The following is a 17,749-nucleotide window of genomic DNA, read 5'->3' as shown; positions in this document are numbered from 1 at the left end:
TTGCAGATCATTTTAATCATGTACTTTCTGAACTCCTTCTCTGATATTTCTTCTACTGTGCTGTCAATGAATTTTTTATTGTAGTGTCTTGGTTTGTTTGGGATGCTTTCTTCCCTTGTTTTTTCATTATGTACTTGTGTCTTCCCCTCTAGCAGTGCAGATTTGAAGTATTACATTTTAAACCCTACAGATTTATAGTGCCCCTGCAGATTTCCAATACCTCACCTTTAAGGGGGAGATCAATATGAAGGGCACACAATGTGAAAAATATGCAGCTTTCAATCAATTAGTCCCTATTAAGATGTTTACAGTTTTATTGCAATAAACAAAAATGAGGTGCTCAATTATTACTTACAATGTAAACAGTAGGTTTGCAATAGTTTGTACACCTTGTGGGGACTCAGAAGTGGACATTTAGAATCTGGCTGTTGTCCCTAGATGGAAGCACCATGGTCTTTGTTGGCAGCGGCAGCATCAAACCTGTAGGTGCTTTGGTGTTGGGCTTTCAGGCCCTGTCCAGTGTCCCAGGATGGAAGATGCAGAGGAAAGACAGAGTAAAACCAAGAGGGCAATGGAGGTGACCTAGGATGGAGGCAAAGGTTCAGAAACAGGGCTGCGAAGCTGGGCCCTCGGGCGTCCTAGGGGAACCTGTTTGGATAGCAACTGTGTGGCAGATGTTGTTTCCTCAGGCAGTTGCCTCCAGGCCCTGTCTTTTTGTTTTCCTAAGGTGGAGGCTACGATGTGGAGGGGCCTATGGAGGCCACTGCAGCGTTCCAAGATGGAGTCTGGCCTGGGGAGCCAGGAGGACCTGTGTGGACAGGTGCTCTTCCCTGGGCAGATGCCAGGAGTGGCTGTGGGTCAATTTTTCTCTCTACAAAAAGGAAGATAGAGCAGCCTCTGGGACCAGGGCAAGGCAGCCATAGACCTCTCCAGGTGGACCTGCCCCCTGCCCCCCCCGGCCGCAGGCTTTTTCCAAGGGGCGATCCAAGTAGGTGGACTAGAGGGTGACTGCATCTCCAGTGGCTCCAGAACCCAAGATTCAAGAAGGGGAGGCATTGAGAGACTCGGACTAAAATAGAGCCTCGGGGTGAGTCTCCCCCAACCGGTGAAGCACTGCCTGGGCTGCAGGCCCAGATTCGGGTGGCTTATTAGAATAGGGCAGAGGAGTTAGAGTCCTCCCCAGGCAGCTCTGCTCACTCCGGCGGTGGGCTCCTCCCACAGGGCCAGATTCTCCAGCATCTTGGGGCAGGCCCCACAGTGAGAGCCTTTCTGCACAGAACCAAGCTTCAAGTCCCTGAACCAGGCTGGCGAGTTCTTGCCTGCAGGTTGCTTCAGGGACTAGTACAGGGCAGCCAGGGACTTCCCCAAACAGCCCACAGCCCGGCCCCCTTCAGCAGGAAGCACCTTTCCAGGCTAGCTTCTCGGAGAAGACCCCCCAGTGAGAGCCTTTCCACACAGAGCCAGCTCCAAGTCCTGGAACCAGTAGAGGACTAGGGGCAGCTTTCCTTGGAAGCACTACATTATCAAGTTACTCTAAGACTTCAGGCTACTGAAGGCAGGAAGGTGAGACCCTGGAAATCTACAGGGACACTATAAGCCAATAGAAGAATTCTGCAATATCACAAAGTCCCACTGACATCTGACCAGTATGAGAAAACAAGGGAAGAAAATGTCCCAAACAAACCTAGATACTATATCAATAAAACCCAATGACAGTACAGCAGAAGAAATGTCAGAAAGGGAGTTCAGAATGTACATAATTAAAACAATCAGGGAAGCAAACGAGGAGATGAAAGAGCAAATGCAGCCATTAAATGATCGCACCAATCAACAGTTAAAGAAGCAAATACGGGAAGCAAGAGATCATTTCAATAAAGAGTTAGAGATATTGAAAAAAAACAAACAGAAATCCTTGAAATGAAGGAAACAATAAACCAAGTTAAAAACTCCATAGAAAGAATAACCATTAGGATAGAATACCTGGAAGACAGAACCTCAGATATTGAAGACAAAATATTTAATCTTGAAAACAAAGTTGACCAAACAGAAAAGATGGTAAGAAATCATGAACAGAATCTACAAGAATTATGGGATATCATGAAAAGGCCAAATTTAAGAATTATTGGGATTGAGGAAGGCTTAGAGAAACAAACCAAAGGAATGAACAATCTATTCAATGAAATAATATCAGAAAATTTCCCAAATCTGAAGAATGAAATGGAAAACCAAGTACAAGAGGCTTATAGGACTCCAAATACACAAAATTACAACAGACCCACACCAAGGCACATTATTATGGAAATACATAACATACAAAATAAAGACAGAATTTTAAATGCCGTGAGAGAAAAGAATCAAATTACATTCAGGGGGAAACCAATAAGAATATCAGCAGATTTTTCAATCCAGACCCTAAAACCCAGAAGGGCCTGGAACAACATTTACAAAGCCCTGAAAGAAAATGGATGCCAACCAAGAATCTTATACCCAGCAAAACTTACTTTCAGATTTGATGATGAAATAAGATCCTTTCATGATAAACAAAAGCTAAAGGAATTTACAAAAAGAAAGCCAGCATTGAAGAATATTCGCAGCAAAATATTCCATGAGGCTTTGTCAAAAAACAAAAATGAGTCAAATGACTGGGAATCAAATCATATCACAAATCATATCAAATCATATCACAATAATAACCCTGAATGTTAATGGCCTGAACTCATCAATCAAAAGACATAGACTGGCAGAATAGATTAAAAAGAAAAATCCAACAATTTGCTGCCTGCAAAGAGACTCATCTCATAGAAAGAGATACCCATAGACTAAAGGTGAAAGGATGGGAACAAACATACCATGCACACGGACACAGCAAATAAGCTGGAGTATCCATCCTCATTTCAGATAATGTGGACTTCAAGCCAAAACTAGTCAGAAGGGATAAAAAAGGACATTACATACTGCTTAAGAGAAGCATAAATCAGCAAGACATAACAATCATAAATATCTATGCCCCAAACATTGGCTCATCCATGTACGTCAAACAAATCCTTCTCAATTCCAGAAATCAAATAGACCACAACACAATAATACTAGGTGATTTTAACACACCACTCTCACCGCTGGATAGATCATCCAAACAGAAATTGAATAAAGAAACCATAGATCTCTATAACACAATCAACAATTTAGACTTAACTGACTTATATAGAATATACCATCCAACAAAGAGCGAATACACTTTCTTCTCAGCAGCACATGGATCCTTCTCTAAAATGGACCATGACTTATGCCACAAAGCTACTGTTAGCAAATACAAGAAGATAGAGATACTACCTTGTACTCTATCAGATCATAACGGATTGAAATAAGAAATAAATGACAGAATAAAAAACAGAAACTTCTCCAATACCTGGAGATTAAATAATACACTATTATATGATGAATGGATAACAGAAGACATGAGGAGGGAAATAAAAAAATTCTTAGAAGTGAACGAGAAGAAAGACACATCATATCAAAATCTCTCGGATACTATGAAAGCAGTACTTAGAGGAAGATTTATTTCATGGGGCGCATTCAACAAAAGAAGTAGAAATCAACAAATAAATGACTGAACACTACAACTCAAAGCTCTAGAAAAAGAAGAGCAGGCTAACACCAAAAGTAGTAGAAGATAGGAAACAGTTAAAATCAGAGCTGAAATCAAAGAAATTGAAACAAAAGAAACAATCTGAAAAATTAACAAAATAAATAGTTGGTTCTTTGAAAAAATAAACAAAATTGAAATACCCTTAGCCACACTAACAAAGTGAAAGAGGGAGACAACTCAAATTACTAAAATTCAGAATGAACAAGGAAATATCACAACAGACACGAGTGAAATACAAAACATAATTGGAAGCTATTTTGAAAATCTATACTCCAACAGAACAGAAAACCTCGAAGACATCAACAAGTTTCTAGAGACATATGAATTACCTAAACTGAATGAGGAGGACATACACAACTTAAATGAATCAATTTCAAGCAATGATATAGAAGAGGTCATCAACAGCCTACCAACAAAGAAAAGTCCAGGACCAGATGGGTTCTCAGCCGAATTCTACAAAACCTTTAAAGAAGAGCTCATTCCAATACTTCTCAAAGTATTCCATAAAATAGAAGAGGAGGGAACCCTCCCAAACTCATTCTATGAAGCCAATATCACCCTGATACCTAAACCAGACAGAGACACATCAAGGAAAGAAAATTTCAGACCAATATCCTTAATGAACATCGATGCAAAAATTCTCAACAAAATTTTAGCAAATCGCATACAAAAATATATTAAAAAGATAGTGCACCACGACCAAGTGGGTTTTATCTCAGGGATGCAAGGTTGGTTCAACATCCGGAAATCAATAAATGTCATTCACCATATCAATAGACTCAAAGTTAAGAATCACATGATTATTTCAATAGATGCAGAAAAAGCATTCGATGAAATACAGCATCCGTTCATGCTCAAAACACTAGAGAAGACTGGGGTAGTGGGAACATTCCTTAACATTGTAAAGGCCATCTACACTAAACCCATGGCCAATATCATTCTAAATGGTGAAACACTGAAAGCATTCCCCCTAAAAACTGGAACAAGACAGGGATGCCCTCTTTCACCACTTCTATTCAACATCGTTCTTGAGACTCTGGCCAGAGCAATTAGACAAAACAAAGAAATTAAAGGGATACGAATTGGGAAAGAAGAACTCAAATTATCCCTGTTCGCTGATGACATGATTATATATTTAGAGGAACCTGGAAATTCCACCAGAAAACTCTTAGAACTCATAAGTGAATTCAGTAAAGTAGCAAGTTACAAGATCAATGCTCATAAATCCAACGCATTTTTATACATCAGTGATGAATCTTCAGAAAGAGAAATTAGGAAAACTACCCCACTCACAATAGCATCGAAAAAAATAAAATACTTGGGAATCAATCTCACAAAAGAGGTGAAAGACCTCTACAATGAGAACTACAGAACACTAAAGAAAGAAATTAAAGAAAACCTTAGGAGATGGAAAGATCTCCCATGTTCTTGGATTGGCAGAATTAATATTATCAAAATGGCCATACTACCTAAAGTGCTATACAGATTCAATGCAATTCCAATTAAAATCCCAATGATGTACCTTACAGAAATAGAGCAAGCAATTATGAAATTCATCTGGAAGAATAAGAAACCCAGAATAGCTAAAGCAATCCTCAGTAGAAAGAGCAAAGTACAGGGTATCACAATACCAGATCTTCAACTCTATTACAAAGCAATAGTAATAAAAATGGCATGGTATTGGTATCAAAATAGACAGGTAGATCAATGGTACACAATAGAGGACATGGACACAAACCCAAATAAATGCAGTTTTCTCATACTAGACAAAGGTGCCAAAAATATGCAGTGGAGAAAAGATAGCCTCTTCAACAAATGGTGCTGGGAAAACTGGAAATCCATATGCAACAGAATGAAACTAAATCCCTATCACTCACCGTGCACAAAAAAAAACGCAAAATGGATCAAGGACCTCAGAATCAGACCAGAGACCCTGCATCGTATAGAAGAAAAAGTAGGTTCAAACCTTCAACTTGTTGGCTTAGGATCAGACTTCCTTAACAGGACTCCCATAGCAGAAGAAATAAAAACTAGAATCAACCACTGGGATAGATTCAAACTAAAAGGCTTTCTCTCAGCAAACTATCAGTAATGTGAAGAGAGAGCCTACAGAGTGGGAGAATATCTTTGCCACTCATACTTCAGATAGAGCACTCATTTCCAGAATCTATAAAGATCTCAAAAAAATACACCAAGAATACAAACAATCCAATCAACAAATGGGCTAAGGAAATGAACAGACACTTCACAGAAGAATATCTACAAGCAATCAACACATATGAAAAAATGTTCAACATCTCTAGTAATAAGAGAAATGCAAATCAAAACTACCCTAAGATTTCATCTCACACCAATTAGAATGGCAATTATCAAGAACACAAGCAACAATAGGTGTTGGTGAGGATGTGGGGAAAAAGGTACACTCATACATTGCTGGTGGGGCTGCAAATTAGTGCAGCCACTCTGGAAAGCAGTATGGAGATTCCTCAGAAAGCTTGGAATGGAACCACCATTTGACCCAGCTATCCCACTCCTTGCCTATACCCAAAGGACTTAAAATCAGCATACTACAGAGATACAGCCACATCAATGTTCATAGCTGATCAATTCACTATAGCCAGATTGTGGAAACAACCTAGATGCCCTTCAGTTGATGAATGGATAAAGAAACTGTGGCATATATATACAATGGAATATTACTCCGCCATGAAGAATGATAAAATCATGGCATTTGCAGGCAAATGGATGAAATTGGAGGATATCATGCTAAGTGAGATAAGCCAATCTCAAAAAACTAAAGGACGAATGATCTTGCTGATAAGCAGATGAGGACATATAAGTGGGGATAGGAGGGGTTAGCATTAGGGATAGGGTTACGTTTAGCGTTAGGGATAAGGTGGGTGGTAAGAATGGAGATACGAGGGACTGTATAGAGGGAAAAGAGGCGTTGGAGGGGTGGGGGCAAGGGAAAAAATAACAGAATGAATCAAACAACATTGTCCTATGTAAATTTATGATTTTCAATTAAAATAAAAAAAAATAAAATAAAGATACTAAATTTAAAAAAAGGAAGATTCTTCAGATGTGGTAAAAACCCTTCATAAATTTTCACATGTTGAACCAAATTCACATCCCTAGAATAAAACCAACGCATCATGACATATAATCTTACCGTTTAATAGGATTTGCTAATATTTTAGTAGGTTTTCTGGGTCTATGCTCATAAGGAATAGTGATCTGTTGTTTTGTGACTTCATATGCCCTTGGTTTGGGTATCACGATGATAGTAGTTTTATAGAATGAATTCAGGAATAGTGCCCATCTCTGTTTCATTACCTAGTTTTAGGAGCATTCATCAATATACCTGAATCAAGCTGTCAGGTTGTGATGAGTGACAGGGGCAGCCCCCCCGGTTTTGCTAGTTTATAACCTGCACCCCTGTATCTGACCTGCAGTGCCCTATGGATCATGATTTGAGCACATTCGTGGCTGGATGTCCATGAGACACAGGGACAACATCCTCCTGCTGAGTTATGAAGAGCTGCAGAAGGTGAGCAGCCTCTCATAGTCAGTGCCTGTCACTACACAACTTCCTTGCTCCCTATTGATCCTCAGGGTCTCCACTGCACATTTCCTGTCAAAGCACAGCCTCTCGGAGAACACTGGGAATTAATAAGCCCTGGGTCTCCTTTACCCTGCTTATGCTTAACACTCACCATGTTCCAAGCCCTTTCTCCATGCCTCATCCTGGTTTCCATCTGGGAACAACCAAAGGGCCCTTCCACACACTGGGGCAGGGTGCCAGGGCTTATGCTCACACCTGTGGCTGTCAAGGTTTCTCTGTGCAGAATCCAGGACGCTGACAGGAACCTAGTCATCACAATGGACAGGCAGAAAGCACTAATCCCAGAATGTGTCCCTCTCTCTGCCTACTCCACTTGATTGACAAGGTGATGAGAAGATGAGAAGTCACTCTGTGTGACTCCTCTGAGAGGTCAGGGGCTGGAGTGACAGGAAAGGTCTGCAGATGGTGCTGAGCACTGGGGAGGGTCCAGGTAGTGCTGGGCAACCAGAAGACCTCTACCTATCTGAGCACAGGATGGTGACTGTGGATGACAGTCATTGTGCCTTTCCACATTGCAAATGGAGCGTCTGTTCAAACTTCCCAAGTAAATATCTGAGTGTGTAGATAGGACACTTACACTGATTGGATATAGCACACTGAATATGTACTGATTCTAAGTTGATTTTTCTGTTGGTGCACAACCATGCCACACTGACCTGCACAAAGCTGCACAGTTCTCTGTGTGAGTTTACTAGGTCCAGATGTAACTGAAATCTTTAAAATTTTTGGCAATATTATTCAGAATTATTAAACATTATACAAAACCCAAAACAGTGAACAGACCTTAGAAAACACGTGGCCTGTTAGTGATGTCTTGGGGGACGGAGCAGATGCCATATGAAGATGTCTGCTTCCCCTGGTGAAAGGCCTCTGGTCTCCTTCCTGCAGCTACTTCATGTTCTCCTGTGTTCTCAGCATGAAGTCAGTTCTCACCAAGGAGCCCTGGATGCTACGTTCACCTACCTCAGCAGCAAGCTCCCACCCTTCCCTATAATTCTCACTAAATCACACAACACTTTTTAAATTACTGCCACAGTTGTTTCTTATTGTTCTATAGTAACGGGTGCTCAGGGGAAACAACTAATAATGAAGCACCGTTATCCTAAAGGGAAGGTGTAGGAGCCAAAGTAAATTCTTTTTCCTTACAAATATATATGTCCCTGGTGGGATCTCCCAGGATATCCATTCATAATCATGGGGCTTGAGTTGAGGAAGATATTCCAAAGTCCTATGTGTTACTCAAGTGCCAGTTATGGGACACAGCATCATCTGGGGTAAGGAGGAGTCTTTGGGGCTTTGTCTCCTGGCCTTATCTTGCACTCTCAGGAGTCTCTTTAGAAATCCTGACACCTGCCTCTGGGGTGTCCTAAACTCAACCACAATGGGAAACAATCCTAATTCATATCTTCTGTCCTTCTTCTTGTCCCCTTTTGCTTTCTCCCTCCTTCTGGAATCCATCTCAGTCTTTTCCCATTTGGATACACCTTCCTCTCCTCTTTCTCCCCCACATCCCTCCTAACACTGCCATTCCAATCTTCCCATGTTGCTGTCTTTCCCTTTCACAGCCTCACTCTTTCTGGTTCACACTTTAGGACCCAAGAAGCACCATAGAGAAGATCTGTCAATTCCTGGGAAAGAAGCTAAACCCAGAAGAACTGGATTCAGTCCTCAAGAATAGCTCCTTCCAGGTCATGAAACAAAACAAGATGTCTAATCCTGAAACACTGCCTGAATCTTTAAGTAGTCAGCACTTCTCAATGGCAAGGAAAGGTAAATGCTCTGGTTTGAGATTGCATGAGATTACTTAGAGGGCACTCTGGTCTTTACCACCCAGACAGTAAGAGTGAAGGTGTTTGAACATATCAACTTTAATCATTTATGGCCCTGAGGCTGCTAGTGTTCCCTTACAGAAAAAAAAAAATGTTTGATTGAAACTGGTATTTGCTGCAGGTACCTGGGGAATGTAGATTTAGTGTTGGAGAGGAGGGTGGTTTTAGAGATGGTGGTGTCTGGGCTACTCCACTGCTGACTGACCATGGAGAACTGCCCTAAAGAAAGAGATACCCAAAGAAAGAGCTAATTGAAGAAGGTAGAGAGGAGGTCATTTGCTAGGAGACATTGTCAGGCCTCCTTCCTCTGAGGAAAGATGAATCACATGAACACATTTGGATTCAGGCCTATTGAAAACGTCTACTGCAAGTGATGTGAGAACCTGTTTTTCCAAAATTCCTCCAGTTCTCATGTATCTGGAATGGTGAACCATGGAATAAATCTACCAAATGCTTCAAAACATACTCAAGAGTTCAGGATTCCTGCACACAGTGCACATGGAGCACAGAGGGATAAAACAGAAGACTGGGCTGGGGATGTCACTCAGTGAGAGAGCAGAGTCTAGCAGAAGAAATCAATAAACATTGTCTGATAATTAAGATAACAATGAAAATAAGAGTAAGAATGAGTTTTTATAAGATAGCAACGACATGTTAGGCATTCTACTTTATATTCATATGAGTATAGAGTTTACATAAATATAACATATTACCATAGATATTTTACATATATTTATTAATTGTACTATTATATAAAACATAATTTAAATGATAGGTAATATAACAATCACTTAAGTGAAGGCTTTTTGTCCATATCATTAGTTTCCATTTCACCCCAATATTCTCAATGGTAAAGCCTCTGGGGTTTCCTAAATTCTTATCAGTAAAAAAGGGTATGATGCTCATATTTTATTCAATCTTTATTAATCCTCTCCACAACATTTACTGAGTATATAGGATGTCATTCTTTGAAGCACCAAGAATGAGATAATTAATAGAAAGTGTTGACTTCCTTCATCTTGAATTGAACGTAAAAGCCAAATCAACTCCTTCACTTCTGCTTACTTTGAAATGACTGTGGAATTCATTAATTTTGGAGGTTAAGCAGCTGAACAACATAGCATTAGTCTCCTACTAACTTGCTGTATAAAACACCTCTTCCATGAGGGTATGATGATAAGAGTTGCTTAGGATTCTTTTTTGGTGAGGTGGGTAACAGGGATTGAACTCAGGGCCCTTGACCATTAAACCACAAAGGGAGCTCTATTTTGTATTTCATTAGGGACAAGGTCTCAGTGAGTGGCTTAACATGTCACTTTTATAGAGACTGGCTTTAAACAAGCAATCCTCCTTCCTCAGCCCGAGCCCATGGGATTACAGGCATGTGCCACCACCCCTGGCTCAGTTGCTTAGGAATCTTTAAAGCATTTGTAGATCATTTGGAAACATCCTAACTCTTCACTTGCTACTGCAGATGTCCAATGGGTCACTGAAAACAGAAACGAGAAGCATGCCCTCTCTGCCCTCTTCTTGTACGTCTCCTCTCTGTTAGTCTAAAACTTTGGGCCAGGTTTTTGCTCAACTCTGCAGGTAAACATACTCATCATTTCTCAAGTGGCTCAGCTGGACCTCAAATACAGGTTGATTTGACCTCAGCTGACCTAAGCTGCCTCCTCCCACGAAGCCTGCATACAGCAACATAAAGTTAACCAACACTCTGTCCCTTCCAGGCCTCAGGAGTGGCTCCTAAAGTCTCCAGTCAGCAGCTCATTCCTGCCCACTTCCCTACCTGCCCCTTCTTTGCTCCCCCTGTGGTCCTTTAGGATACAGGGTCCCTACCATGGCTTTCCTGGTGAGAGCCTACTATCTTCTTGGGCTTGCAAGCTGTCCAAATTAACCTCTCTCCTTCCCCATCAGCTTGGCCTCAAAATCTTGCCCTTTTTCAGTGGGAAGCAAATGGATTCCATTGTGACATTTCTGATGTCAACTAGAGATGACGTTCCTTCTCTAAGAGTTTTCTAATGTTCTTAATTATTACTGGCCCTTGTGTCCTTGTATTTCTCTTCTACCTGTGTTGCTCAGGATGTGAGCACAGGTTCTCGGGGTGGCGTTCTCTGCTAATTCAGGCTCCTCTTTCAATTGCTGATGGTATGCAGGCTCCCAATATGAAAAACTAAGAGATGGCATCATGCAGAAAGCCTTGTTTGACGCAATTTGCCTGCAACGTCTCCCATGGTAGATTTTAGCTGAGATTAAACACGCAGTAAAATGTTTTTCTTCGTAAGATGGACAGGTCAGTACTCTGACCTGCCTATAAAACAAAGATTGATCCATGAATTCAAGTATTATTCTCTCTCTCTCTCTCTCTCTCTCTCTCTCTCTCTCTCTCTCTCTCTCTCTCTCTCTCTCTCTCTCTCTCCTCTTTCCCTTTTCTCCCTCTCTGGAATTACATATCCCCAAACTGAATCATTTGCACCTCAAGGTTGAGAGAAGCATCAAAACATTATCCCAATTTTCTCAAACTCTGACCTTTTCACAAAAGAATATTATTCAGAAACCTATAGAACTCAAGTGAGAAACAAAAAAACTACAATGAAAATCATCAGAAATGAAGATGAAATTCAAAGGAGCGCCATCAACTTCACAATCACCAAATTCAAGGAGCATTATAAACATAATGGGGGAAGGAAAGATGAATAATCTTGAAAACACAAAGGCCATTTCAGAAAATGGTCAAATACAGAAGACTGGCAAAGAAGATCAGACGCAGAATGATTGCAGGTTCCAGGGAAGGATCCACTATTTGTAATCAATAGAACATTCATGAAACTAGAAGTGTCTTAAGCTGACACATCTATAGGGCAAACCAGTAGGTGGAAACATTCACTCTGAGTAGGCGATGCCAATTAGTGTCCATGTGAACTGTGGCTTGAAGCACCCTGATGACTTCAAGCTTCCACAAAGGGCGAACTTGTTAAAATCTTACTTCTAACTTCTAACTAACCCAAAGTACATGAGGCATCATTGTCAATCACAGCGTGCCACAGAACACCAGGACATGTTCCTCCAACCTGTGAACCTGTGCCATTGACCAAGCTCCCTCCTTCACTCCTCCCTACCACCCCTGGTCTCTGCGAAGCACTATTCTGATGTTCTGATGTTCATTTTTCTATGGTCCTTGCAGGTGTAGTATTGGTTTTTCGTTAGCTGACAAATGTCACTTATAAGGTCCTGTAGGTCCATCCATGCTGCATAAACAGTAGGATCGCATGTATTTCACACTGAACAGATGAAATTACTTATATCTGCCACATTCTTTTTGTCCATTCATCAGATAACAGACATATGCTACCAGATAATTTTATCACACTAGTGGGAGATGACAAATCACCATTACTCAGTGGCAGTAAAGTGTCAGGGAAATGCTATAAAACTACTTATACAAGTATGTGTATCAACAATATGTGTGCCAACAGTTTTACAACCAATGAACTTTCCACTGAATATAAGGGACTCACACAAAAGTGTGCACAATCAACAACTCAGTAGTTGTTCTCACCTGCTATTCCAGAGGAATCCACTGGGCATCAGCACTGCTCACTCTCCATACATAAAACACAGTTCTACCTCGATGGAACCAAGGCCCATGAATTTGCAGTGTGTTAGTTAATGAACGCAGTAAATTCTGTCCACACAGGTAAAATGGCATGGTGACTTAGATCATGCCACAAGCAGATGATGTGAAATTTGAATCCCCACCTCATGCTTTACCAACAGTGAGAACTTAGAAAGTTAACTTAACTCCTTAGGGCATACTTTTTGGAACGCAAAATTCATTGAATACCCTTTAAACTGTATGGAGCTTGGGGGTATTGTTTTACGGTAGAATCATCATTTTAAAACAGCCATTTTATTCTTAAAAATTGGAGTACTAGAAACAAAAGAAGCAACAGTGACTAAACAAAACTCCTCAGCACACACTGTGTGCTAGATATTGTTTTATTTGTTTGCCACATAATATCATGTGCAGTCCAGCAAATTCATGAGTAAAGTGCTATTGTTACCTGCATTTTTATAAAAGGAAAGGGGATCAGAAAGCAATGTAGAACACACAGTAAATGTAAAAGGCACCACGTGAATCCAGAGAGACTGACAACAGAGACAGCATGTGTAAAATTAATCATTGCATATGATAATAATTTTACTCATTGACAGAAATAACAATCAATTTCTCTTTTTTTCAAATAGTAACAAGGTTTTCTATCAAACTACCCATGTCTAAACATAACACATGTATTTGGTTTATGTTTTTCCATGACTAGTGTCTAAATCATTCCACCCCAGGAAACATAAAGACATTGGTAACAGTTATGCAAGCAGCCAACAACCAAAGCTTTCCCAGTATTATCCACGTACCAGAGATGATTAACTGGATATTTCAGGCATAGTTCCCAGCAAAGCCTAAACTTTGCTCTTCAGCCTTCACACCCACAAGTACAAATTGGAAGCACTAACTGGTGAAAGGTTACCAATAGAAACGAGTCTGGAAATATTCTTCTCTGCTCTCTGGCAGGCATGAACATCAAAACTTACTTACAATGATTTAAAAGCATGGCATAGGCACTAGACTCATGGGCAACAATAGGAATTCTTAACAGCTCAGCAGCTGTCCCGTTTGGGCCTGAAGCTCTCTCCACAACAAATCACACATTCCTCACACCAAATCTATGAAGAAACCCAGGTCAGTTCATTCAACAAAAGGTGGTTAATCATGTACTCATTTTAAGGGAATGTTTTATCTTCCTGCAGTGAAATGTTAAAGCAAAGACCCCACATCTCAGAATATGCAGTGTGGTTGAGGACAATGATAAGGAAACCACACATTCACAGATAAGTCTGTAAATGAAGGTAAGGCCACCAATGTAGAGCATCAAGTCAGGCAGAGACGCTTACTGTGGAATATCAAGTCCTCGTAGAGGGGATGGAATTGTCTGAGTCACCATATTAGACAGTGATGACAAAGGGACCTCTGACTGCTGAAGTGGATTTGCTAAAATGTGAGGATTGGAGGAGGAAGAGAGAACTACCTGCCATCCTTCAGGAATATTTTGGCAGACACTGCCAAACATCAATGACCTGAAATCAAATTGTGCTTGGACAGTTTCAGGAATGGCAGGAAGGCTGCCTGCTTGGAATGGGAGTGGTTTGCTACGCAGCTCTAGAGATACTTTGACTGTCTCCCAAAATATGGAATACTATGTGCTCGGGACTCACTCCATGGTCAAGCTCTTGCCTAGATCATGTAGGATCACACGTCAATACCCAAAAGTGTAACAAAAATCTTTCTGAGCTGTGCATCTGTGAAACACAGTATTAAACAACCCCTGTCACAGATACAGACGGAGTCATTTAGCTAACATGCCCACAAAACAAAGGAAAATCCAGGACTGGAAAGTTAGTCTACCTGATGATAAAGCTCACATATTCTCCTTGGTTTGAAAGAGGCATTGCAGAAGTTCTCAATGGGAACTGGCAAATATATCTTCCCTTTTGTAGAGAGAAAAATTGACCCATGGCCATACCTGGCTTCTTCCCAGAGGAGAGCACCTGTCCACACAGGTCCTCCTGGCTCCCCAGGCCAGCCTCCATCTTGGAACGCTGCAGTGGCCTCCATAGCCCCCTCCACATCGTAGCCTCCACCTTAGGAAAACAAACAGACAGGGCCTGGAGGCAACTGCCTGAGGAAACAACATGTGTCACAGACTTGCTATCCAAACAGGTTCCCCTAGGATGCCCGAGGGCCCAGCTTCGCAGCCCTATTTCTGAACCTTTGCCTCCATCCTAGGTCACCTCCACTGCCCTCGTGGTTCACCTCTGGGTCTTTAGTTGGGGCATCTTCATCCTGGGTCACCGGCCAGGGCCTGAAAGCCCAACACCAAAGCACCTACAGGTTTGACGCTGCCGCTGCCAACAAAGACCATGGTGCTTCCATCTAGGGACACCAGCCACGATCTGAAAGTTCACTTCTGAGTCCCCACAAGGTGGTACAACTGAGAGTCCCTTTCTCTTTTCTCTCCTGCTAACAACCAACTCATACTGATTCCTCTTTCACTCTTCCTATGATCTAATACCTCTATGTTCTCACCTACTACTTCATAAACATCACATCCTACAACCCCCTTCTCTCTTCATCCACCATTAGAAACTGTACACACTATTGCAAACCTACTGTTTACATGGTAGGTAATAATTGAGCACCTCATTTCTGTTTATTGCAATAAAACTGTAAACATCTTAATGGGGACTAATTGATTTAAAGCTGCATATTTTTCACATTAGGTGCCCTTCATATTGATCTCCCCCTTAACGTTGAGATATTGGAAATCGGCAGGGACACTGTAAATCTATAGGGTTTAAAATGTAATACTTCAAATCTGCACTGCTAGAGGGGAAGACACAAGCACATAATGAAAAAAAAAAGGGAAGAAAGCACCCCAAACAAACCAAGGCACTACAATAAAGTTCTCATTGACAGCACGGTAGAGGAAATATCAGAGGAGTTCAGAAAGTACATGACTAAAATGATCTGCAAAGAAAATGATGATATACAACAGCAAATGCAGGAAGCAAATATTATGTCAAACAAGGGATAGAGATTCTGAAAGAAAATCAGAAATCCTTGAAATGAAGAAACAATAAACCAAATTAAAAACTCAATAGAAAATTTAACCAACAGACTAGATCACTTGGAAGACAGAACCTAGACAATAAAGACAAAATATATAATCTTGAAAATAAAGTTGACCACACAGTGAAGATGGTAAGGAACCATGAAACGAACGTCCAAAACCTATAGGATAACATGGAAAGACCAAATTTAAGAATTATCAGGGTAGAGGAAGGTGCAGAGACAAAAACCAAAGGAATGCACAGTCTTTTCAATGAAATATGTAAGAAAATTTCCCAAATCTGAAGAATGAAATGGAAAATCAAATCCAAGAGGTTTATAGGACACCAAATGTACAAAATTACCACAGACCAAACCAAGGCACATTATAATGAAAATGCCTGCCATACAAAATAAGGATAGAATTTTAAAGGCTGCAAATGAAAACTGTCATACATCATATCGGGGGATTAAATGCTACTCTTTATTTCAGCCAGCATCATAGTCTTGCCCCAATTGTTGGTCATTCTCCCCAGAATGCACACAGAGGCCACATCAGATTTAGATTCAGCATCAACAGCTCCCAGTTGAATACACAAGTGCTCAGTCTAGTAATACGCCCAGGAATCAGCAGGAAGAGTGGAAAGGGCTTCTGCTCCTGATGACCAAACATTCTACATAAAACTCCATTGCCTTCAACATGGGTTGACATCATTCATCAGATGGTTCTCACTGGAGGTGACAGAAGTCCATGGGGAATTGATAAAAATGCAGGTGTGTCCTGCAGCATTCCTGGCAGCAGGAGACCACTGTTTATGGACTTCTTAATTCCTAGATGTTGCCTACACATGTGAAGTTTGACCCCTGGGATCATTGGGAACTGAAAGTTCTAGTGCAAGTATGTGACAGGGCTTTCATTGATCGCTGATGTGGTAGATAGGAAAATTCAATTATCTCAGTCCTTAAATCCTGGAAGAATGAAACCCAGTCTCATGTGTCAATCACAAGGTAAAGAAGGACTGGACCCCAGATCCAGTGACAGTCCACCCCCATATCTAATGACTCTAAAGCAGGTCCTTGTCCTTTAGAATCAAAGAGTCATCAGTGCATGTTCCTCAACATCCTTCCAGGCTATTATTACTACACTGTATCCCTCAGTTTCATGTAGAAATTCTATACTGAAAACTCTTCGTAATGCAAATAAATGGAAAAGAATGGCTTTCTTCAGGTCCCAGGTATTGCTCACTGCCGTATATGGCAGCACTTGCTGTGGGGTCCTGCCCATGAACTCACGCCCAGATCATCATGCTCATGGTCACTGAATGAGTCCAAAATTGCTGAATATCATGAAACTTTGGGTCATCAGTCAAAATTTGCTTTTAACAACCAGGTAAATTGACGACAAGAACAAGTTAATGATTCTTTGAAATTTCCTTTAAAAGCTAGTCTCCCAAAATTTCCCACAACTTCCAATGGCGACTACAGCTGAACCCACGACCAGAAAATTCATCATCATGACACATGAGGTCCTGCAGTGTGAAGGGTTACCTTTTCCTTTTGCTGGTTACAGCATTGAAGTTATGATAGAAGCATGTACTAAGTTTGTGATAAAGGATGAAGATACAGTAATGGTGTCTTACCCAAAGTCAGGTAAGGAATCAGGACAGGAAACACCTATGAGAAAGGTGAGAGCTACGTTGCTTGTGCACTCAGCAGATGGATGGAATGTGCTCTACATGCCAGGGAGCCCTGCTTTGGGAGGAAGGGGCAGTGCCCAGCCACTTCCATTCAGACAATTGCAGAGAGGGAAACAAGTGCTCAGCAGGGATCATCTTAGGTATTGGAAGACTGTATAGGAGTAAATCCTAAGCAGATTCAGGTGTTTGTGTGATGGCATGGGAGAAATGGGTGGTGAGGAGGACCAGTGAAAAACTAACGGCAAAAGAGCAGCTCAATAGAAATAAAAAGACTGAATAGGAGAT

The 17,749-nt window shown here is 41.1% G+C and overlaps 1 protein-coding gene across 3 annotated transcripts in view; it reads left to right on the top strand.

Annotated features, from left to right (window-relative positions):
• LOC306648754 (sulfotransferase 2A1-like) overlaps window positions 1-17,749 on the top strand; it is a 56,206-nt gene that overhangs the window by 17,682 nt on the left and 20,775 nt on the right. For all 3 annotated transcript variants that reach the window (XM_079119059.1, XM_079119057.1, XM_079119056.1), the window contains exon 2: window positions 17,310-17,417. In XM_079119059.1, the coding sequence (XP_078975185.1) occupies window positions 17,310-17,417 (108 nt within the window). The remainder of the gene's footprint in view (window positions 1-17,309; window positions 17,418-17,749) is intronic.

This window comes from Sciurus vulgaris (genome assembly GCF_902686455.1).
Source record: "Sciurus vulgaris genome assembly, chromosome: 17".
NCBI classification, from domain to species: domain Eukaryota; kingdom Metazoa; phylum Chordata; class Mammalia; order Rodentia; family Sciuridae; genus Sciurus; species Sciurus vulgaris.
The sequence above is the reverse complement of the archived record's forward strand: the minus strand, read 5'-3'. Positions and strand labels throughout refer to the sequence as shown.